Source organism: Simochromis diagramma, unplaced genomic scaffold, assembly GCF_900408965.1.
Source record: "Simochromis diagramma unplaced genomic scaffold, fSimDia1.1 OVJJ01000343.1, whole genome shotgun sequence".
NCBI classification, from domain to species: Eukaryota; Metazoa; Chordata; class Actinopteri; order Cichliformes; family Cichlidae; genus Simochromis; species Simochromis diagramma.
Genome location: NW_024386831.1, coordinates 8,055,002 through 8,079,812, shown reverse-complemented (window position 1 = coordinate 8,079,812; position 24,811 = coordinate 8,055,002). Strand labels below are relative to the sequence as shown.

The 24,811-nt window shown below is 42.9% G+C and overlaps 1 protein-coding gene and 1 long non-coding RNA gene across 7 annotated transcripts in view; one reads left to right on the top strand and one right to left on the bottom strand.

The window, feature by feature from the left end:
• lrp1bb (low density lipoprotein receptor-related protein 1Bb) overlaps positions 1-24,811 on the bottom strand; it is a 250,031-nt gene that overhangs the window by 168,956 nt on the left and 56,264 nt on the right. For 3 of the 6 annotated variants that reach the window (XM_040027783.1, XM_040027784.1, XM_040027785.1), the window contains exon 1: positions 11,889-13,672. The exons of 1 other annotated variant lie outside the window; for it this stretch is intronic. In XM_040027783.1, coding sequence (XP_039883717.1) covers positions 11,889-12,219 — 331 coding nt within the window. In that variant the 5' untranslated portion in view covers positions 12,220-13,672. Of the gene's footprint in view, positions 1-11,888; positions 13,673-24,811 lie in introns of those variants that run through there. 2 more of the 6 variants (XM_040027788.1, XM_040027787.1) reach the window with 2 other exon arrangements.
• On the top strand, positions 7,105-22,939 carry LOC120731048. The gene is made up of 3 exons (XR_005695266.1): positions 7,105-7,116; positions 7,671-7,673; positions 22,762-22,939. It is a non-coding gene; the product is annotated as an uncharacterized LOC120731048 (long non-coding RNA).

Below are 24,811 nucleotides of genomic sequence, written 5' to 3'. Positions count from 1 at the left end.
AGTTTGTTTATAAAAAAGACTGAAATGTTTTTGTCTCTGCTTCTGAAAACTTCTTCAAAACACAATAAAACTCCAGGAATGAATTTCCAAACACATCCAGTGCGTCTGACTGTCCAGTCCAGGCCCTGATCTACATGCAGACTGCATGAATGGAAAACATAGCTGCACATGTTGGCGTGAACACGTGATAGGAGCATAACCTTTGATGTCTTTATTATCTGTTGATCCTCTTTAGCGTACTCCTGAAACGTGGCTCTACTAAAAGTAGAATGAATGTAAAATTACACTTCTCCATGTGTTATTATAATGATAATAAAATAGAAATAAAATGTAAGTATTTGTGCTGATGTCAAAACCTTAAATCTTGTCTCACCTTTGTTGCATTAATAGTCCAGATTGAGTGCCTTTCCGCTGAATAAAACATTGTCCGGGTCAAAATCAACCAAATGAAAATCCCCATTATTTGCTACTTGCTACATGTGCTGGGTGCAGTCAGTGAGAGCCAAATAATAATGTGCACAGAGCCCCTCTGACTCATTTCCTGTGTGCAATGACTTATTATTTCCTGTAAATTATACTGAGTATTCCATCAAATCTATTCCCACACATAATTCCCAGTTTCATTCTGCTGCACAGAGGAATAAGGCAGGTGTTGGCATCCGTGACAGCCATATACTGTACAGCAAAGAATCAATACATCAGCCTCTGGAGAGAAATAAGCACTCGCAGGACAGAATAATGACACAGCACTTCACAGAATAAAGACAAACGAAGAAAAAGAAAAAAATGACAGTTTCCATTAACTGAAAACCAGTAAACAAATAAGTGAATACAGTGATGAGTAATATGGTGTTAATGTTAATAATGTCATGTAAATATTCCACAGTCAGTGTCACAGTATTAAAAATACAATGAACTGCATTTGGAGGTTAAAATGAGTATTCAGTGAGAATAATGATGCCATTAAAATCAGTCACTGTGTTGCAGTTTCATTAAAGACATAAATACACAGTCGTTTACAGCCTGAATGAATGGGACCAGTTATTATTATGGAAACGTGCTGAATTCACTGTCAGCTGGAAACCTGCACAGGAGCTGATGCTGGAACAAACAGACACTTAATGTGTCTACAACACATCAAATAACGTTATTAATCAAGACATGCATGAAAATGTTATTAAATATTTTTTGTGCTGTTAATTATAATTAATAATAAAAACTAATGCAGATGTTTACTTTGCACACAAACACAGTGTTTCTGTAGAAATGTAGTTTTCTAACAGAAATACACACAGAGCTCATTCATCAGTCACTGTGCTGTACATGGATCATACAAGCTGCTTCGATTAATTTCAGAAGAAGCTCTCACACTCGCTTCTGTGAGTTATATGAAAAGGTTGAATGGTCACGGGCATCTCCAACATCGGTTTACAAGCGTCTTCATTTATAACGTGTTGCTGTCAGTGCGCTCGTTTAACATCTGACAGTTAATCACCGCGGCGCTGGATCACAGGATGGACGTGATGGGAAGACTGGCTTCTTCCCAGTGAAGTGAGCTTCAGCACGGCTGGAGCCAGAGATGTGTTTTAATTAGTGTTTGCGCTGAATTTGGAATTAAGATGCGATTTAACTCAAAATACAACAAATGAAACATCTTATATGTGTTTTTGTTCACTGGTCTCAAAAATCATCTTAATATATCACTTCAGGGCCTCACACAGATACGTGGCTGTGAAACACAAGTCGATACAAAATGTCCTTAAAGCATTGTTTGAAGTGTGTGTGTGTGTGTCGTCCTGGCTTTATTACTGAAAGACATGTGACTTGTATGAATCTACAGCTGTATAACTGCCAGGGCCTCACATTATCCTGCTGCTGAACTGAATGCTGCTTTTGCACAAAATGGGAAGTGTGGATTTCACTTACACTGAAATTGCTTCAGGGAGGAATAATAACAGCAACAAATAAACCTCTCAGAGTACAGATGGGCATGTCGCTATTGTTTTTTTTAGAAAAAACTGGAGCTGTTCTTTAAAGAGATTTTCTGCAGAAGAAACACAATAGACGAGCCATTTGTCTCTCATCTTCTGTGGAGTGTCATTGGTTTCTTTTAACTAAACCCGTCTTGAAGCCTTGTGGCTGAAAACGTTTCTGTAAAAGTTTATTATAACAAACCTGCTGACACACACTTTATGAAACAATCTGTACATGACATTTAAATAAGATGGCAGTTTGACTCTTAATATTAACTCCTGGGGCACATGTGGTTAGTCTGTTTAACACTCCACTATTATTATTATTATGGGAACAGCACAGGAGCACCTCAGGGATGTGTCCTCTCGCCACTGCTCTACTCCCTCTACACTTCAGACTGTGTGGCCACCCACGGCTCCAACACCATTGTGAAGTTTGCTGACGACACAGTGGTGTTGGGTGCCATCTCCAACAACGATGAGGCGGCCTACATGGATGAAGTGAAGAATCTGGCATCGTGGTGCCAGGACAATCACCTCCAGCTGAACGTCGGCAAGACCAAGGAGCTGGTGGTGGACTTCAAAAGGAGTCAGCACAGAGACTACAAGCCCATTATCATCAATGGAGCTCCAGTGGAGAGGGTGCAGTCCTTCAAGTATCTTGGTGTCCACATCTCCTCAGACCTGACATGGTCTCCCCACATTCAGGCCCAGACCAAAAAGGCTAGGCAGCGCCTGTATCACCTACGACAACTGAGGAAGTTCAGGGTCTCTCCAAAGATCCTCAGGATTTTCTATACAGGCGCTGTGGAGAGCATCCTCACACAGAACATGACATCGTGGTTTGGGAACAGCTGTGTGAAGGACCAAAAAGCTCTCCAGAGAGTGATCCGTACAGCAGAACGCTGCTGCAGGATTGCTCTCCCCCCGCTTCAGGACACCTACACCAGGAGATGCCGGACTAGAGCAGCGCAGATACTGAAGGACCCGTCCCATCCTGGCAACAAACTGTTCCAACTTCTGCAATCTGGTAGAAGGTTCAGCATCATCCGGGCAAGGACAGAGAGACTCAAGAGGAGCTTCTATCCCCAAGCCATCCGTGCCCTAAACACACACACCCGCCCTCTCACATCATCTATAACTGACTGAGACAGGACTCTTCCAGACACTAAACCAAGGCACAATGTACATTTCAATTCCTTTAATTTTAAATATGTTTATATTGTCTATCCTGTAAAATAGTCAGATTGTCTATTCTTATTAATGTACAGAATTCACATGCTTGCTGCTACTACTGCACATTCACCCAGTGTATATACCATAAAAAAAAAACAAAAAAAACAAACACCCAGCACGCCCCTGCGGGCGGTTTATCCTTCAAGCTCGGGTCCTCTACCAGAGGCCTGGGAGCTTGAGGGTCCTGCGCAGTATCTTAGCTGTTCCCAGGACTGCGCTCTTCTGGACAGAGATCTCCGATGTTATTCCCGGGATCTGCTGGAGCCACTCGCCTAGCTTGGGAGTCACCGCGCCTAGTGCTCCGATTACCACGGGGACCACCGTTACCTTCACCCTCCACATCCTCTCGAGCTCTTCTCTGAGCCCTTGGTATTTCTCCAGCTTCTCGTGTTCCTTCTTCCTGATATTGCTGTCATTGGGAACCGCTACATCGATCACTACGGCCGTCTTCTTCTGTTTGTCTACCACCACTATGTCCGGTTGGTTAGCCACCACCATTTTGTCCGTCTGTATCTGGAAGTCCCACAGGATCTTAGCTCTCTCCACCACCCTTGGGGGCATCTCCCATTTTGAACAGCTCCATGAACAAGTGCAGATGGAAGCACCCAATCAGGACACTCCTTTCCTACCTTAAGTTTGGGCGACTTACAGAATTCCTTCATATTTTTCCAAACAGTTTATGCTTGAATGATTTCTCATGAATAAACACAGAAATCTTCAGACTCTCTTGGTTTGTGTCTCCAGCTGTTATCAGATTTAAAAACTAATAATCCAAAGTGAAGGCGCGGTGGTGACACTGCAAACCAACCACACGCCCTTCAAAGAAAAAGGCTCTGGATAGATTTAGTGAGAAGCCTCGACCTTTGCGTTTATGTATATATATTTCACACTATTTAATAAGTTCCAGGGCCCAAATTGGTGTGCTGGCCCACGGGGTAAATCAATTGATCATCAGCCTGTAAATAAGCCATTTTTTGCCTCGGAGGACACTTTAATGAGGACCATGGTTAAAGTATAATACACATAGCTGTTGGGAGGACATGTATTTGCTCTAACTATCCTCTGGCACTAACCCAGCTTCCCCTTGAGTAATCACTGAACTACAACGCCGGTGATGTTTTAGCTCATTCATTTCACTGTTAGATTATGCACAATTAAAAAATGAAGGTTATTGTCTCGGGTTCATCCGGATGCAGAAAGAAGTCCTGGCTGCCATCTAAGTGTGAGATAAAGCACTCTGAGCACAACGACTGGGATGATGTTCTGATTGGCTGTCACGGCAGGTACGTGCCTCTGTGTTTACTTTGACTTTAAGCTCATATCACACTGATGCTTTGTTCTCTGCTGCAGCAGCAGGGAGATAATGTAGCTTTTAGCACTTAAATGTCACAGCGGTTCCATGACAGCAAGCACGTCAAGTTTATGAAATGTGCTCTTTTCTTCGGTTTTGCAGGTGACAAGCTGGGACGCTGTCCTTTACAACACTTGTACTAGGAGGGAATACAAAAGGGGGAATGTGTCAGTGCAGCTTAGCTGTTGAGAAGGAGGTTGTGAGAGCAAAGACAAAGAAGCGACGTGCTCCTCCCAGTGCATCACTCCTGACAAGCGTGAGACATAGTGTGGGTACGAGATTGTCACCAGGCAACCAAAATTTCCCGCTAATGGTTTTGCTTAAGACAAAACGCTGCAGCATGTGGAAACGTGTTAAACGGCAGGAGGAAGGGCAACGCAGCGAGCGCAGAGCTGAACGTGAGCACGTGACACGTTGAGGGCAGCGAAGACGACTTTGCCTTTATGCGCCGATTTCATTTTGACACAAAAGCCATTTTTAATCGCAGAGACTTTTAAAAGCATATCGTGGCTTCGTGGGAACGACTCTTTCCAAGTGCACAGGCGCGCGCGGTATTTGTTGTCTGTTTCCTGCCTACTGAGACTGCTGGTGAAACAGATGGCACAAGCCTGGGGAAGTGTACATAAGTTCTGCTCCAAATGCAGACAGGGAGAGAAATAGTAAATTAAAAGTCTTATTTCAAAGCCTCGCGCCTCCTGCTACAACAAACAAAGCCAAATTATTGTGCCTGCCAACTAGATGTATGTGCAGCGCATTGCGCTGATAGCAAAGGACAGTGATGCCCGACTGACTTTTGTTTTTTGGGGAAATGACGACGTACTAATGAGCTTCTAATAACCTGTGGTCTGGTTCCAGCACATAAGCAGCTACATTTAAAATAATGGTATATGTAATTTTCTTTTTTCCTCTCTGATGAGTCAACACAAGTGTTATAACTCAGCAGGGAGGCAGAGATGAAGAGGAAGGAAATAAACGTTACATAATGCAAAAGGCCCAGTCCTTCAGCTCGATAACAAGGTGCTACGCTACATTACCCCCTAAACCTCCAACCTACCGGCGCCAAGTCTCACGGGACCCACACACATTTGTGATACATTTATTTCAATGCAGAACTTGCCAGATAACAAAGACCCTGAAGGTTGTTGACAGTCAGCCTGGAATGCGCGAGAACGGCGTCTGCAGCACCGCCGCAGACAGACCGCACATCTAAGCAGCATTTCCACAGGCGCTTTGTCAGCTGCACATCCAGATGTGCAAACAGTCAGATTAGTTAATGAGCTTAAAAGTGTTATTTTTATTTCATTCAAGCTGAGATTCAATTCATTTATTGGCCCCGGGTGGAACTAGAACCAGAATATAAATATACCACCAGAGGTGATGCTGCTCATCTTAGTTAAATCAGCTGCTCACCTGAGCAGGTGTTACTGCTCAGCAGACAGCAAACAGTGTCTGACCGTGCTGTGTTGTTCTGGCTGAATGATGATATTTGTTTGTATCTCTAAAGGAAGGCATATGGAAGAAAAGACTGCAGTGTTCAGTCTTACTGGGAAATGTGGACATTCCATACTGGTCTTTTCTTCAGAGGCACTTTGGTCAACACAGTCCTTGATCCTGACTTTGTGCGACGCTCTATGCACCAATTTACTTCTGGATGTGCAGGCGAGACTTTGCAGAGTTCATCTTCGATATTTAAGAAAGTGATCGTGACATAGAAGAGAAAAGGCCGAAAACCAGTGCTGACCTTCAGATCTCCAGGTGCCAACGCAGACTCGACTCACTGTCTGGCATCGGGCACGCTGTTGGAAACCAAATTATGCACAAAAAGAACAGCAGCATGGCTCTACTGTAAAATATGTTTATGCTGCAAAACTGTCCACAGTCCAGATCTGTCAGCTATTAAAAATAATTGGCTTTGAAAATAGAAACAAATAGAAAAAAAGAGGGTTTAAATATGTTACAGCCTGAGAATGAAAACGTGTCACTCCCTGAATTATAACACATTATAACCATGTTGTAATAAAGCAGATATTATGCAGCAGAAAAAACTGTAAAATACATGACAAAATAAATCCTGCTTTCAGGAGCATAAATGATGTGCAGGTCTTTCCTGTGACGCTTATTAACACCTGACCCCGCCTCCACTCTGACATCACCAGTAACATCCAACCAGGAAATGCTGCTGCTCGTTTCTTTTCTTTATACGTCTGTGGACCATCGATCCGCTTATTAGTGATCAAATATTTAAACAAAGACTAAACACTGCATCCACTCATTCTCCACCTTTGAATTTACTCGTGGAGGTTTTGTAACTGTGAGCATTATTCAAAAAATTAAATCCAATTTTTAGTCTGAACTAATAACTTGTAGGTAAAATAAAAGTTCTGTGTGTTTGGCTGAGCTTTGTTCCTAGAAAGACGTAGACAAAGTGGGAATGTTGCTAAAGATGAAATTTTGCCTCTTGTGCGATCGACACATGAGACGTCAAGTGTTCAGGCGAATCCTTATTGGCAGGTGTGGGAATATTAGGAATATTACACATCTGAACATCCAGTTCATGTCTGTAACAATTTTACAACCGTACTGCAAACATAGATAAAACAAACGTCAGGAACTAAGTAACTAAATTACAGTCAGTAATATAACTACAAGATGAACACGTACTGGATGATGGATCAGATTTTATTTCATCTTTTTCCCTTTTGATCACACGTTGTGTTCTAAGCTCTCTGTGGGCTGCTGATTAACGCTTTACAAGAAGGCTTGGTAAGACGAGTCCTTCCTGTTGTTAAAGGGGAATAAGGACGGAGCCCTCGAGAGAGCCGTCTTTGAACAGCTGCCTCGACTCGCTGAGATCAACATCGGTGTGACTGGGTCGAGCCACGCTACAGTCATGAAACAGATTCTGCGACCATGTTTTTGAAGTCAGCCGCTGACCCCTTTTATTGTCTTTTCCTCTGGGAGTCACTGTTCTATCACAGGACTCACAGCTCTGCACGTCCGCCACAATCACAAAGCTCCTCGTGGCAGCGCTACTGAGACCAGCCACAAGTCCATGAAATCCTTTCCTGACGGATTCCCGAGGATTAAAGTCCTAAGACGCTGCGTGCCAGCGTGTACCGCGAATGCAGAGACTGAGAGAGAGCTGCACGATGACAGCCATTAGCACTTGAAGTATTTATAAAATACATTTGCAGAAAGTGAATTAGGACTGTCCCACTTTATCACACATGCCAGCTAAGAGCAGATGCTGTGTCCTGAGACTGCCTTGACATTTTGACTTCCTTTTAACTGGGATGCACAAACTTGGAATGCGATTATTCGACTCTGAGCAGATACTAAATCTTTTCACGTTACCTTTCTCCACCCAGGATGCTAGCTGCCCTCGGAGCAAAGGCCTGACCACCAAAAATATTTGTTTCCACACTTACACATTTGGAGAAATGCCTTTTTTGCTCAGTATTCTTCAGCCATTCCTGAAAGCAGCCTGTTTTCACAGCTCCCTGAATAACTGTCATCATCTGTTCAATCCCGTGAGGCCTGCGGCTGATAGGATAAGCTGATGCCTCCTTCTTGTCTCTAGGTATTGCAATCCAAGGCCACCTTCCTCTTCCTTCTCCCCACAGACTCTGAAGTTGCAGTGATTACATCTCTCTCACTGAGCCAGAGGATGAAGGAAAGAGGCCATCAATGGCACTGAATTTTGTTGTATATTAGCTATTTTATGTGTTAAGATAACAAATTCCTCTGTGTAATGTTCACTGCCCCCCCCGCCCAAAATAAACTACACAACTTCAAATATCCTCTGATTTTATTTTAACTTGGTAAACATCGTCCTATATTGCGGAGCTTGGTTTTTGCAGTCTCTGCCGTCGCTTCAGAAGGCAGAGCACTTTCCAATCGTGTGTCTTTGTTTGTAAGGCAAAGCTGATCTAATCCGGATTCTATCAACGGATAATCCACTGTAATGAGCCACGCAAAATTCCTTAGATGAATATGCAAGGTCTTATTTCTGCAAGGTAAAGCAAACAAAAAGTGCCAGCACATAATTGATTGTCTTTTTAGAGCACAAGCCTCGGCCCATGGCCACAGAGTAGGAACTATGTTGTATCTGTCATATTTAAGCCTTTGTCACACAGGGATCACAGGTGGCAGAGCAGCCAATCACACAAGTTATCAAACGTCTGCTGAGAGCAGCCAGCGGGGCCCAGTGTGCCCGTTTTACATGAAGTAAAACTCATCAATGCTCACTGGGTTTTCAGTTTAAAATCTATTGTGATGTAAAACACTTTGAAAGTTTTGTTCTGTTTTGCTTATTACTGTAAATGGAGGAAGCAGGTACTGAGTGGGGCCTTACTCAGTGCTGGTGGTTGGGTTATAAACATGACACTTGTTGGCAGAAGGGCTGCCACGATTAGTCGAGTAGTCACGATTATGTCGACTAATTTAATAGTCGACGTGTTGTTTGAAGCTTTGTAAGATCACAAAAGACGCAGGAATAAGTAGCAGGATTTAAGAGTGTAATAACGGACTGAAACAGAAGGTGGCAGCACTGCATGTACACGGATGCCAGCTGCCGTTAAACCCCGAAGAAGAAGAAGAAGCAGTATCATAGCTGTTTCTAGATTCAGGCCGCATCCTCTCGAGGCCACATTTGTAGGCCAATTACGTCACAGCGACGTGACGAAGGCTGTCCAAATTCAAAGACTCCTCCAAATGCGTCCTTGAAGGATGGGTCGGGAGTATCCTTCATGGCCCGACCTATCCCAGAATTCATAGCGCGGCCCAGCCAATTCCAGTTTCCAACAATGGCGGCAGCTACTTAGTTTTAATGTTACTCTTATTATTCTTTCTGGGTCACAAAATAAACGTTTAACATATTTTCAGGCGAGAATGTAGCTGTGTAGAGTTGATAGCAAGGAGCAGACGGCTGAGTTTATTAAACCGAAACAATCTGCAAATTTCATTAAAGGTTTATTAAACTATCATCTTGTCTTTATTTTTAGTTAGCACATACCTGAAACACTTCCCGCTGTAAGCTAATGATAGTTTTATAAGAGCAGATGCTGCTGGTGCAATAAGCTGCACGTTTTACGTCCAGTGGATCCATGATCTGATTAGTCGACTATTCAAATAATCGTTTGTGGCAGCCCTAGCTGGCAGCTTGTTCAGTTTTGTTGATGTAAAATATTTTGTTCCCCATCTTGTCCAATCATATGTTGCATTGAATCACGACAGAGGTATGATTACAGGCTCTTGTTCAGTAATGAAGGAGAGTCTCTCATTTACCCACCATTCACTCACCAACTCCTGTCATGATCTTCCTTCCTCTTAGGGACGCATACGTCCAGTCCCGGTTATTTTCCAGACAACTGCACTCACAGCCCAACCACACACGGCTCGCTGGGCCTCGCCGGCCATCATCAACAACGAAGGCATCTTTCAAATCACGAGGCAAGCGAAGGAACGAAAAGAGCTAACGTATGTGGTGAGGGAAGGGAACATTAGTCTATAGTTTCTGTAGCAGTCAAAGCTTCATGCTGTCCTACACGACTGTTTTTGGAAATAATGGTGGTGATGTGTTTAGAAAAAGGCAATAAGCCGCGTCTGAGATATTAAAGGTTGACTTATATATGTAGCACAGAAAACCCCACAGCAATCCACTTTATCAACAAAGAGACAGCAGTAAATGTCATGCTATCTGCTTTTACTTTTTCTATCTTGAGAAAGACAACCCATCCTACGAGGTCCCGCCTGTACTTTCTGATCATGTCTAATGTCAGAGGGCTGTTGCTTTATCTCAGCATGCACAGAGGCAGGGGAGTTTCTGCAGCAGACCACATCTCTGTTGCGTACACACTGTTGTACATTAGCGAGCACGCATACAGCTGTGAACATCTGCTAAGTGTAATTATTTAATTTAGACGTACGTAATCAGGTCCTTCATCTTCCTCTGCAACAAGCAGAGCAGCTACGAGAAGCCTACATGATACATGACCTCTTGCAGGCGAGGGCATAAATAATTGTTGCGCGCTGTGGACAATTTATGCACAGATGTCACTGCCAAAACTATAAAGTCCTAATTATGCCCGATAACTCACACTGATGAGGAACCTGGGCTGAATGTTAATAATTTAGTTGTGCTACCTTTTTCATCTGCGTTACAGTGACAGCATCGCGATCATTTACAAAGACCCATCTATGTCACAGTACTGCGAACGTGCTGCTGCGTTTCTTTATTAAAGATAATATATGATTTGTAAATAACAATGCCCCAGAGATTATACATAAACCAATCAGATGTGAAAGATAAATGAAGGTTTGCACGACTGTGCTGGGATGGGAAAAGCTGATTCTTCATATCCGTCTGCATGCAACACTTGCAATAATCCCACCAAGTAATTGCTTTGTGATCGCTGCAATGTTTTTGTTTTAAACTAGATCAGACACGTCTCCATTAGCTCTTAAAAACATCATATTCCAGATAAGTTCATTGGACTGTCACTTCTGTAAACAGAGGTAATAATAACACACTAAAGACGGTGAGTAATCACAGCAGTGCACCAAGCACTCGCATATCTGCAAGACAAATGAATGTCTACATGCATTATTTAACTGAATTTAAAGGGGACGAGCGTTTCTGGTGATGTGTCGCGTTCATTTAAAAAGTACTGGTCCCACAGAAGATATCTCCAACTATCCCACTGTTGCGTGCTGAGAGAATGGCATGATATATTAGGTAAGAATTAAGGTACCGTGGACACGTCACCAGTTCATCACAGCCTAACACAGAAAAGCAAAACTCAGGCTCACACCTGTGTTCAGTGCTGCACATCACATGCAGCAAGCAAGACTGTTAGCTGCAGTAAGAGAGGAAATCGCAAAAGATGCAGAAATCCAAGGAGGCACAGAGTCGATCAGCAGCTGTGGTCAACTTCAGTTTATCTCAGTCACATCAAAATGAGTCAAAGTGTCAAATGTGACTGTAAATGCTGCATGCATACTTTCACAACCCGTAGCAGATATCCACAATCGGATTCACCTGGATTCAAATCATAGATTTAAATCACATATTTACATTTTTTTCCTTTCATGTGTTTAAATTATGTTTTGTTTCTATAAGTTTCGTCAGAATCACCAAAGCTGCATGAAGGAGGAAACCACAGGAAACAAAAACAACGTTACCTTTTTGGGTAAAACACAGATAATGTTGTGTGCTGTTAGTATGAGTCTGCAAATATGAAACTTTGTATCAAATGAGGAATTATGGCAGAATTTCATATGGCAGGTGTTTGTGCATCAGTAAGAAATGGATGGAATGAGAAACTTACACACGTGATCAGTTTCGTCGGACTCATCGGGGCAGTCGGGCTCGCCGTCACAAAGCCAGTCCTCGGGCACGCAGGTGTCGTGGTTGTGACAGTGAAATTCCCCTACGTCGCACAAGATGTCTGGATGGCGTGAGCAGAGGGGTGGAGAAGGAGACAGAAGAGATGCAGCATGAGGTGATGGTACTGAGCAAACGCATGCATGAGCGCATGTTTCGGCAGAAAACATGCGCTGGGCGTCAACACAACAGGAGTGAATGGAGACGACGTGACTTCTGTCACTTTCAATGCAAATGCTTGTGTGCAGAGGCGTTGTTGCACGCAGAATTATCATCGTCAATGCAGGAAGTCGAGAGAAACATAGAGTGCATGCACATCTTCGCTTACAATCAGCAGAGAGCTGTCCTTAAGTCAGCGGCATGTCGTCTGCAGGCCGCAGTTCTTTATCAGAACAGGAGGCCACACATTTCTGTACAGGAGAAAAAGCTGGCGCTGCCCGGGCATTGTGGTTTTGACAGCTACTCTAACAAAGACGCGATGTCCTTCGTGACTTGGAAAACTATTCCAAAGCAACTCGGCGAGTTTGTTCTTATCTTTTTGCCTTCTCGGTATTGTGCGGAGTTCAGTGAAAGCCCAGTCAACTAAAAAGTCATCATAGCCTTTCAATACAGCGAACATCTATCAAAGCGTTGACACGTTTCCTGCCGGTAGCTGTCACAGACTCAGTTCGATCATACTGCAGAATGACACCAGCTTTCGCTAAAGATTTGACACCACAATATGACCTGCCGTTACTTCCCCTCAGCACAGAGCGAAAGCTGCAATTTGTTTCGAAGCTTAACCCACGGACAATCAGACGGGCTCCAACTCCCTCCTGCTCGCTCGCTCCATCTTTTTCCCAGTGTGTTCCTAACCCATTAGTGGTGGGAGTGAAGCAAGTGGGGGATCAGGTCTGGAGCGTTTCAACAGTGGGAGTGATAATTCAACGCACTGCTGCCCCCGGCACCCTCCGGCAAATGCACCACCCAGGGACGAATCTGAAAAGGTCAAACATCTCATCCATTCCGCTCCTCGTATTCCCTCTGATGCAATATTTCAAATCTTACTATTTAAATCAAGGCCTTTGTTTTATATGCAAAGTGCTTTTCTCAATTTTTAACGGGGAACATTTTTAAAATTACACATGAAAGCACTCGAAACCTTAAACAAAAATAATAATTAAGATTCAGGTAAACGGTAAGTCCAGGCAGCACATCGGCTTTATTTTGTCCTTCTGAGCTCAATATTTCTCAGCAGCACAAATAATTTCCACGTAAGCCGGTGTCACTGAGCTTCTCTCAACATCAAACAAATTACATATTAGAGTCTTGGAGGAACCACAGTTACACACACTTCCTGGTTTCTTTGGCTTTTCTTTTCCTCACTTACATTTTCAGATCATCAAACAATTTTAAAAATAGAGTAAAAAAAAAAAACTCATGTAGATACAAAAAGTCGTTTTTAAATGACAGTTTCGTGTATTAAGGGAAGAAAGCAGCAGTGGTGCGCGATACTGCTTATTATACGAGCCAGTATCACCGATATTGATACTTTTGTCATAGAATTGCTGAATCTCAAATCATTTTCATGACCTTGAGTGTTTTTATGATGATTCCTTTTTTATTACTAAATAGTTAAAACCCAGGACATAGTTAGGACAAAGCTTATGGTTAAATAGAAAATGCTTTATTATCCACTGATGCTTTTAAAAATCAGCTGAAGCCATTTTTATACAGGCAAGCTTTTAATTTGTTGTGTTTATGTTGTATTTTACTGTTTTACATTGTTATTTGTTGTATTTACATTCTTTTCATTTGGCATTTTCTTTGTTGTAAAGCACTTCGGGATTTTTATCTGTATGTATATATAAATACATTTTACTTACTTTTTTTTTTTTTTTTTTAGAAAAATCTGAAATAAAATAAATAAATAAAAAGCAAACCAGTAAACAATTTAAAACAAACAAGTACTGTTGACAAACTATAATACAAAAATCAACAACAAAAACAACAACTGGTGAAAATATAAATAATATCCAAAGACACATCCCCCCCCCCCCCCCAAAGCGTCTAAGTCATGGCGCAGCATCTAAACACACGGGGTGAGGGGGGGGGTACAGTGTGCCTGCTCTGCGCTGACACGGGAGCGGCGAGTGCGGCGACCTGGCTGTTTGGGCGCGTCATTGAATTGCTAAATCTAAAATCATTTTCATGACCTTAAGAGTTTTTATGATGTTTCCTTTTTGGAAACACCCTTCGGGACCTTTTGTACCTCCACAGTCCCACTGAGCTTCTGATGAACGTTACTAGCACTCTTATCCATGCACGAGCCAGTGAGTCGCACTCTTTCTTGTAGTGAATCGAGGCCTGGTCTTAGAGTCCTGCTGTACTGCTCTACCAACCAGGAGCCGCTGCTCTGGCTCGCTGGTGTTAGCTTTCTGAGCTGTGCTCTTGTATTGACTCGTGCATACTCAGTCATGGAGAGCTGTTAGCCTCTTTAGCCAGCAGCTGTGGATGTCAGATGTTAGATCCAGCTCTTCATCCTGCAGCTGTAGGATGTCTGCCTTTGTGAGGATGACTAGTTCTTGTTCTGGGAAGTCGCTGTGTTCTGCTCTTAGGTCCACCAGTCACTTGGTACTGGTGGTGCGTCACACCTCTTTCTCCCAGTTCTTCCAGCACTGCTCAGCTCTCGGTGGTCTACCCCTGTGCTATTCCTCTTCCCTACTATTCCCACCTGCATGCTGGATGGTTTGTAGAGCAGGTCGTTTGTTCCCTGCTCCTGTGACACATCTCTTAGGCCTAGTGGTCAGAACGGCGATCCTTTGTTCCCCCTTCAGGACATTTTGTACCTTTTTTCCATCCACGCTGCGGCTCCCAAGGCCCCCATTTATGACCTCAGTTAACCAATTAACTGACTAGTTTCTCAGATTTGGGCTTCCACTCTTCTTCTCCACAGGGAGCTTCCTCTACATGCATTCTTGATCTTATACACAACTGCTTATAGGATTATTTAACAGTGGCATGTATGAGCTCGTTGGCTTCAGTGCACTGGAAAAAGAAAAACACTATATAAAAGCTAAGTATTGCGACGACATTATTTACATGAAATAGTAAAGCATCAATAGGCACATGCTGGGATTGAGGTTGGCAGGGACACGCTCACTTTGCCGAAGTCTCTAAGAGGATGTCTCCTATGCCTTCAGAGCTGAATTGATTACTCCTAAAAAGCAGAGGGCTGGTGACAGAAGGGCCATTTCCTCAGCTAGTGATGGAAACCATGAAAGAAGCTGTCCCTGGACCTCAGAGCAACCCAGTTACCCACTGATGTTCTACCTCCTTTCATGCCACTTCATCTTCAAAGCTAAGGGGCCAAATATGAGCAAAGCAAATGACCTCTTATGTCAATTCATCTTTCCCCTCTGCTTTACCAAACAGGCTCGCCTTGACAGGCTGCTCCGTCCCTGCAGCTGTTAGGGGACAACAGGGGGACGAACGCACGACGGAAGCAAAGTAACTGCTCCACTTTTCTTTTGTTCCTCTTCTATTCTGAAGATTGTTGTATTTTCATAAGAAGCTGGTGGCGTAACACACACACACATGCACGCACACACACATCACAGGAGTGATGACTGCAGGAGAACAAAATTGGAGCAAGAAAGACATTTTGCAAAGGTGAGCTCCACCTTCTGCAGGTGAAGCACGCAGCCGTACGAGCTGCATTACCGCAGCAGTGGGAAACACAACCCGGCACTCGGACGGCCACATTATTCCGAGCTTCATTCCCGACACCAGCAGCCGCACTGGCACAACACTGTGGCTCATTAAAGGCATTGAGCCTTTGAAATGTGCCAGATTTTCAGAGGAAGAAAGAGTTATTAAGAAGCAGGCAGACAGGGAAGATGGTTTGCAAACCTACCCAAGCAAGACCAGCCAGCAGTCTTTTGTAGTATGTACCCTGTATTGATCATTTTCTTTTCCTTTTTGTATGTAAGAATTCTGGAGTGTTGAGCCAATTATTCTGCCTGAAATGCTGTAGCATGAGCGCTCAGACATCACAACATGTTTCTTCACCCTGCATGTTGCAATAAGGCATCCGCTGTCCTGTTTGCTCTCTCCCATTAAATTCAGACGCACACAAGAGCTTAGGCCTCTATAAATCTTTCTAAACAATATTATACTCCAATGAGGTAAACTACAAACTGCTAAGACCTCATAATCCCCTCAGTTGCATCAGACACACAGTTCAAAATATGGTACACTGGATAAGTCTTAAGCCAGAGGCCTGTTCAAGACCTGTGTTATAAAAGCAGCAGTGCAGCACGTGACTGCAAAAGGTGCATTTAACGCCAGCTTTGCTGCACAGCTGAAACAGAAAAAGCTGATCTGGGAATATTTATTAGTCAAGAGGCTGCTTCTTAAATAAGCTGCTCGCAGCTCATCCGACTTACTCGGTGCTACATTCAGCAGGATGCTGTGTGGGAATGTGACAGGACCAGAGGTGGCAGAGTAACAGGAGAACTACCTCAACCAAGTTTTATTCAAGTAAGAGTTACAAAGCTACTTGAGTACTGATCATAACATCTGATTTAAGGTTTAAAATGAGACAATCAGGCAGAAATATAAAGTTTAGTGCAAATTTTGGTATTTGAACGACTGAAAAGAAAAAAAATACTACATATAAATAACATGATTATAAATAATAATGTAGGTAATAGGCAAATATACACATATTAGAACAGAGTAAAGTACTTCCAGTGACATATATGGTGTTACTTTACTTCCCCGACAGGCTCAGCAGATAGAAAAAGTCTCACTGTGACATCAACTGCAGGTTTGTGTCTCCATCTTTGGTTAAAACGTGTTTATTGTTCATTCGCTGGATTTACTCACACTGAGTAAAGTAGCCAGAAGAGTAGTAGTAGAGTTACTTCCTAATAATTTTACTCAAGTAAAAGTATAGTCTATTGTCATTGCACAGTCATATATAGTACAATAGTACAATGAAATTGGAACTAGTAAAATTACTCCCAAAAGTAAATGTAATTAGTTACTTCCCCCCTCTGGACAGGACAGGGTAGTGCAATGGGCCCATGCTATATCTAAGGTGGTCGAGGTCATCAAGCAGCCAGAGAGAAGCAAACATGTCAGTGACACATGCAGATATGCTGGCGTGCACGAGCATGAGCGTGTGGAAGAATCTGGTCAAACTTATCTGGACTAAGTACAAAGACCTGAGTGACTGTGACACCAAATCATGACGGCTCTCAGTCAGCAGCACACAGCCTGTGTGATATAAGAGCCACGTCTGCTTCCCAATGAGCCTTCATATCCGCAACTTCAAAAAAAAGTAACTGCTCTCGACAAACAGCAAAATCAGCACCGAGGAAAAAGAAACAGACAAAACATGTACACTCAACTGAGATCCATTTGGAGTTGGCGATACTGAATGAAGACTGAGATATTTCTGTGCTTTATGTTTTGTTTGGCTTATTTTTTAAAAATAGCAAATCTTTGGAGGGATAACAAAGTCAGGCTGGTTACCAGATAGCTACAGAAATATCATGAAATTTTAAAAAGGGGAAGAGTCAGTGAGCACAAGAATATTCCATCTCATATCACCAAAAACCGAATGCCTGTCTGAGGAAGAAAAACACGACTCTTTTAGACTCATCTATACTAACAGTGGGGGACTATAAAGAGAAGCCTGAGCCTACGCAGTCGAGGCTCTGACCTGGAAACTGTATTCTCAGAAGGTCGATACGTCAGCACTTAACAAGCAGGTAGTGCTCTGTGGAGGGACGAGCCGTGAAATGGTGACAGGGTGAAGGTGAACGCACTGACACGGGTTTGATCCGCAGTGGGCTGAAGTCACAACCGGAAAAGGTCTCATGAAGTTTGTGCCTGATGTGCTCAGAGTGCAGAGTTATAGAGTCCACAGACGCGCACATACATCAGCGATCTCAAACGTCTCACAGCGTCAGAGTCCACTTGGCATCCCGGCCGGCTGCAGGTCACATGCATTATGGATGAGTGCGGGGCTGTGAGCCAAACCAAGCAGGTTATTAAGCATAACAACAGTATAATGCGGTCTCTGCTTTAATCTTCATATCTTTAATCTGCCAAAAGATGCAAAGTAGTGCGATGCATCTCAATGACGCCTCGCACCTGCATAATGAATCTTTATTACAAGCGTATCTCTAGAAGTGACATACGCCATGTGCTATTTAGACTTAAATGCCATCCGCGTCAAATCTGATCAGCATATGAAGACGAGAGAGTGCCGCGACTCTGCTCGCCGATGAGCGATTGCAGAATGTCGCAGCACTCCTGGACGCACGCCCGCCCGTTTACGGGCACGTCCGATCCGCTGCCCTAAATCTCTTTTTCTCGACTCCAGAAGTTGTTTTTCCTCAAGCCAGCTCGAGACGGAGCTTTGTTTGAGACGGGAGAAAATGATAATGTACTAAGACAGATAAGCAATTATGTTTACAGAATCTGAGATACCACATAACTGTCTCCAGGAAACACCAGATTTTACCCGCGGCCATCCCCCGTGGCGATGCTGAGCAGCTCTGCATTCTCGACATGAAGCGGGTGAGAAATCAATGCTGTAGGCTTTGGGGCCTTCATTAGATGCCGCCTGACCTTCACTACAGAGAGAGGTCACTTTTATTTTCGCAACAACAGCAGGGGCATGTCAACAAATTATTAAAAGGCAGCACCGTATGAAAAGTTTCAGGAGACAATGGTGGAATGGCCTCCTGCTCCTTGGCACAAATCCCTGCACCAGTAAACAATGAATGATTCATGAGAGCGATCTTAAGCTGCGTTCCTACCCTTTTATCCCACCGCCGAGGATGCATTTATGAAGAAATAACTATATTACAAGAATTATGTGAACAAGGCATGAATGATGTTGATATCTGACACGTTATCTGATACGTTACAACTTCAATAACATTAAGAGCGCGCAAGGGAAATGAATCCCGATAACAATCATTACTGTTCACATTATCACAGTTATTAAAAGATTCACAACGTATTAAAACAGCTCTCAAAACATTCTGATTTCCTTTGTGGGGTTTTGATGAGTTTACTGTCTTATTGCACAAACATTTGCTAACAGTTAGGTGAAGTCAAAGTAACCGAATCCTCGCTAATGTTAAGGTGAGCGAGGTGATTTCTAGCTCTGATCTATCAGACTGTGACGGGTCTGTGCTGGTCTCGCCAACAACAATCAGGATGAATTCACCTGATGCTGAGTTACAGGGATTTATTGGTTTGATTTTGGGGGATTTCTTTTATTCCCTGAAATTCTCTCAAACCCATTTTTTTGATTGATTTATTTAAGATGAGCATGTTAAAGCTTTTACTCGGGTTAGCCGCCGCTCCGTGCTTTCTCATGACAAGATGCAATGTCTTATAATTGCCTGTGAAGATTTTACAGTAAATGTCTCCAATTTGAACGAGAACCGAGCTCTTCACACCTGATCTGACTGAGGTGTCAGGTGAATGTGTAGCTCTTAATTGGATCAGATGTGCAGCCGTCTGCAGGATGTCTACAGCGCAAAACATGCAAGCTAAGTGGGTCTTGAAGACTGGGCTAATTAACAGTAGTGGAAAGGAAACGCTTAGCAGATGGATCAGCGTGGCACTGCACCCACATGACAGCCAGAAGTAATCTTTTGAAATTTAAGAGCTTAAAGGATTATTAATGTCGTTTTCTGTCACCCTGGCTCTTGTTTCATGAGCGGCGACCGCAGCAGTGGTCACAAAGTTACAAGAATCAGAGTTCATGCGTAGCTCCGCTGCTTAATGACAAAGACGGGCAACTTAAAGCGTGATCAAAGTCCACGCTGACGACACAGAGACGCACGCCGCTGCTGTTACACACGTTTAAATAGCAACGTTACTGCTGTGACTGTCACTTTGATTCTTCTCTCACATTGCTAAAAGCCACCTTGTTTACCCTGCAGGCTGCCTTGTTGTCCTGACTGACAGCGTCTGACTCGCTGTGCTTGTTGGTACAATATGCATGTGTCAAAAACATATATATGAATTTAAATTCAAACATCAGAAACATCAGAAACATATAGTAGATATTTCCAGTATTTTGAGTGCACTTCACTCTACTGCAAGGAACTTATAAATAGGACTCTGTGACTCTACCTCGGAGACGATCCGATGATTTTCATCACCTGAGCTGACAGACTGTTGAAATCTGTGATGCCAGTCGAGAAACCGGGGCATTAAAAAAATCCACATTGCTATCTGTAAATACAACTGCCTTATTGACATGAACAACCTTATTTTGCTAGAATAACATGTTTACTAGGGGTGCAACGATACACAAAATTCATGGTTCGGTTCGATACTTTGGTGTCACGGTTCGATATTTTTTCGATACAAAAAAAATGTTCATGATTTTTTAATTTGTCGTTTATTAAAATTATAAATATATATTTTAACTCAAAAGTACAGTTTTTAAATTTAATGTTGCTGAAACAACAAAGTAATAAAAAAATAAATTATCTGATCGAGGAATCACTCATCTTTGGAAAAGAGAGTTTATTACAGAGAAATGTCTCTTTCAAAATAAAAGCTATACTATGCGCTTCTTCTGGGCTATATTCTCAGCAGCATATTAAACATATCAGGTCCCCATAAGGAGAATTATGTGCTAACGGCTGTCTAAATGACTCGGGTAAAGTTTGCAGCATGCTGCTTGTTGTTTTTGTCTTTGCACTAGGATGCTGTCGGAGTAAATGTGCAGTCATATTCGTTGTGTTCCCACTAGTGCTGTCAGCGTTAATCTGAAATGACGTTAACGCCACAACACGGCAAATCTCCGTTAACGAGCTACCGAGGATCGCCCCGTGCGTGGGGCTGGACAGCCAACACGTTAATGAGCTAACTGCGCTAACGCACTAGTTCCCACCCATGTAATTGAGCATTGCGTGGCACATCCAACATACTGTTTTACTTTAGTCCATGACGCGCTTACCTTCAGGGTCATACGTCACATGAAGACCAAAATAGTTCCAAAGGCCAGATCTGAATGAGGGTGGGGGAGGTTCAATTTGCCATGTTGCAACGAGCTTAGCTTCTGTCTTGCTAGCTTGCGCTGTGCTCAGTGGATCTGCGCTCGACAGTGCAGCCTAGGCGGAGTAGTCGAGCGCAGATCCACTGAGCGCTCAACACAGACAGCATCATCAGAAGGAAAGTTGATAAAATAAATTAAAAATTTTTGTATTGTTCGATACATATGCGTACCGAACCGAAAGCACTGTATCGAACGGTTCAATATCGATACGAGTATTGTTGCACCCCTAATGTTTACATTACGATTAATAAATGCATTATTAGCACAATAAACTTTTTAATGAAAACATAGACACTGTTTCAGAAGCTCAGCTTAGTAAAACCTGCAAACTGCATGTCTAGAATCTGAATTCAGACCTCATATTTGACGTGTCAGCTGTGAATGAGCGCATCCACTTTACCCACAGGGTAACCTGTCAAACTAATGTTCTTGTTCTAAACTATACATCGAGATCATCTCCACATGGAAGAGCTTTGTTGGCTTTTTCAGATGCAAATTAATTCCAAAGACCGTTGAAGAGGTGCTGATTTAAGCTGTTAGGTGTATTAACTCAGTGTGAGGCCAGATTTCCTTTAATTGTTTTTTACTGTGTAAACAATGCAGCAAACCTGCTGTTTGAGAATTTATCAGAAGAAAAACTTTTTGCTTCTTAGTTTGTCCAAATTAAATCAGTAAGTGTGTGCGGATGGTGTGTGAGGATGAATAGCAGGGTAAGAAATGAAGATGAGCTTGGAGCTGTACAGTTTCAAGCTCTTAAAAATGGGCTGTAACCTACGTATGTGAATTTCATTTGCATGAGAATGTGTCATTATACCGCCAATAATAGAAAAGTACAACCCCCCAAAGCCGCTCCTCGCTTGGCCCCCTTTCTGTGCTCCATCCAAGGTCACCTAATCACTGTGTTCCTTCAAAGACCTCTATCTTAACCAGCTGCAGTGTGAGAGATTTATGCCCCACTCCATGTCATGATTACCAATCAGGTGGAGTAATAGCTGCTTAAGTAGACGGGGTTTTTGTCATCACTGAGGGGTGAAGTGCCAGTCAAGGTTTCCACCGCGAGGCTGTGGGCATGTCGGTGCCTTGGGTGTAGCCTCCGGATTAAACAGCATTATCAGAGTGGAGTGAAGCCGTTATGGTGAGGGATCACATCCTCCCGGCCTCCTCACGGTGCAAAGAGACGGTCGTTATTTAACAACTCCACACTCGACTTCAATTCAAAATCACCTCGTAAAAAAACAACACAAAAACAGTATGTTCGCATTCTTTATTTCAGCTATAGAGTTAGAAAAGATAAAACAATGAGTGACTGAATTAAGATTATATACATATTTACAGTTTGATTCTCCTCTAACACTGGAACGAGTCTAAATATGGCATTAATCCTGCTGTGGGCACACTGCTTACAGTCAAAGCATGTGAGATAAATGACTGACGGAGGGATTTTCTTAAAGACTGACGTCCCATCTGCTGTTTTCAGTTTATCCAACAGACTTTTTCCAACAGACACCTGATAGACAGAGAACAAGTCATCTTCTTCTTACACTACTACTAAAAAAAAATATTTATTACTTTAAAAAATCCTCTGAAAAAGGTCATGTTTTAAAAGACTGCAACTGGACTTTGAACTTTCTTCCTGTGCCACAAAGGGCCAAAGACATGCGTGTTAAATTACTTGGGTGTGAATGAGAAAGTGCGTCTCTCTCTGTGAACCCCACACAGCCATATGTGGCACAAGTGACTATGGCTACGTTCACACTGCAGGCGAAAGTGCATCAAATCCAACTTTTTTGACCCTCTGCGACCCATATCCATCATGGTGTGACAGTGTGAACGGCACAAATCCGATATTTTCAAATCCGATCTGGGTCACTTTTGCATGTGGTCCTGAATCCGATACATATCCAATGTTTTATAAAGCGACTGCTGTTTGATGGTCATGTCGCATTAAATCCGTCTTTTACGTCACTGACACAAGACAGACGCCAATTATCAGCGCCGGAGAAGACATCGTGAACGCTTCCTGGCCATCCAGTGAAATTGTTGGAAAGACAACGTTGGAGAAACGTGAACATTTTATTTATACTGTATAATCTGCAACTACCCTTTGAAGCACCGCCACTCTAAAACAGCAATAAGGATCATTATTAGGTTATTTACTTTATTATGTAAATGACAAAATAACTTAAAAAAATTGGGAAACGTAAAGTCTGAAGTCTTTATATTAAGGGCCATCAGTCAACCAATACTGTTGCTCTGGGTCTAAACTGAGCGCGTTGTGTGTGACGTCTTCTTTTGTGCATGTTGGCGCTTTGAGCGTTCACACTAGAGCGCGTTTGCTGTCGCATTTTATTTGTAGTGTGAACACTACTTATTCGGATTTGAATAAAAAATCGGAATTGAGCATCAAGACCTGCAGACTGAACGTAGCCTAAGAATAATAATAAGAGTCATGTGTAGCGAGTATGTTGTTCCATAGTATCACATATTAGTTACATTTTAACCTCTTAAGTGGCCATAGCCAAAATTGATTATTTAATGTGAAGCCAAAATCAGCAACAATAGTTTGACTGTTTATATAGTGAAAAAAAAAAAACACCCCTTCACTTGGCTAATGTGACATTTCTGTCTCATTGGTTGCCACTGGACCATAGAAACATGCGATTAAGATGGACTTGCCCTTTATTTAAGGTTTTCCACTTTAGTTATCAGTGAAATGTGCAAAGCTGCACAGCTGGGAGTCGGCTTATGCAGATCTGATTAGCCTCGTTCCAACATGTCCCTTCCAATGTTACTCACAACACAAACCGGCCTTATAAGCCATGATAGTGGTGTGATCGTTTCACTGGGATATGAACCAAGGGCTAAAGAAAATGCTTCCCGGGAGTATTGCTCTGTTCATGCATAAAGCTCTTTTTATAAAGAAATGTACAGTGTCATCGATCTATCTAAAAAATGTCCTGATGTTCAGTATAGCTTCATCTATCACTACGGCCGTCCTCCTCTGTTTGTACAACACCACTATAAATACAGTTAATGTGCTTTGTTGATGTATTCGACACAGGAGAAATGGGCAAGCTGAAGGATATTAGCAGGTTCAAGACTGCAGCTCTTGTGGGGAGTTCCCAGTCTGCAGCAGTAAGACTCTACAAAAACTGGTCCATGGAAGGAACGTGGTAAACCAGCGACAGGGTCACGTGTGGTCCGATCCAACAGACGAGCTGCTGTAGCTCAGATTCCAGAAAAAGTTCATGCTGGTTCTGGTAGAAAGGTGAAGAATGGCAGTTTGTTGTGTATGGAGCTCCATCAGTCAAGGTGCCCATGTCCAGGCAATGTTACGCTGCTGGGAACTGTGCTAATGCTCTGCTGGGAAACCTTGGGTCCTGCCATCCATGTGGAAGTTTATTGATAAGGACCACTGCCACCTAAGCATGTTGCAGAGCACATACACCGTGCTCCCTCTTTCAGCAGGATAACGCATCCTCCCACAAATCAGGAAAGGTTCTGGAACAGTTTGAGGATCACAGCAACCAGTTTGAGTTTGAGGTGCCGACTTGGCCTCCAGATTCCCCAGAGTTCAATCCAATCGAGCATCTGTGGGATGTGTTGGACAAGCAAATCTAATACTTGGAGGCTCCACCTCACAGCTTACAGGACTTAAGGATCTGTTGCTAACATGTTGATGCAGAAACCACAGCACACCTTTAGGCGTGTAGTGGAGTCCATACCCTGATGGGTCAGGAGGAAAAACACTATATTACACAAAAGAAAGGAAATGGAAGAACGCA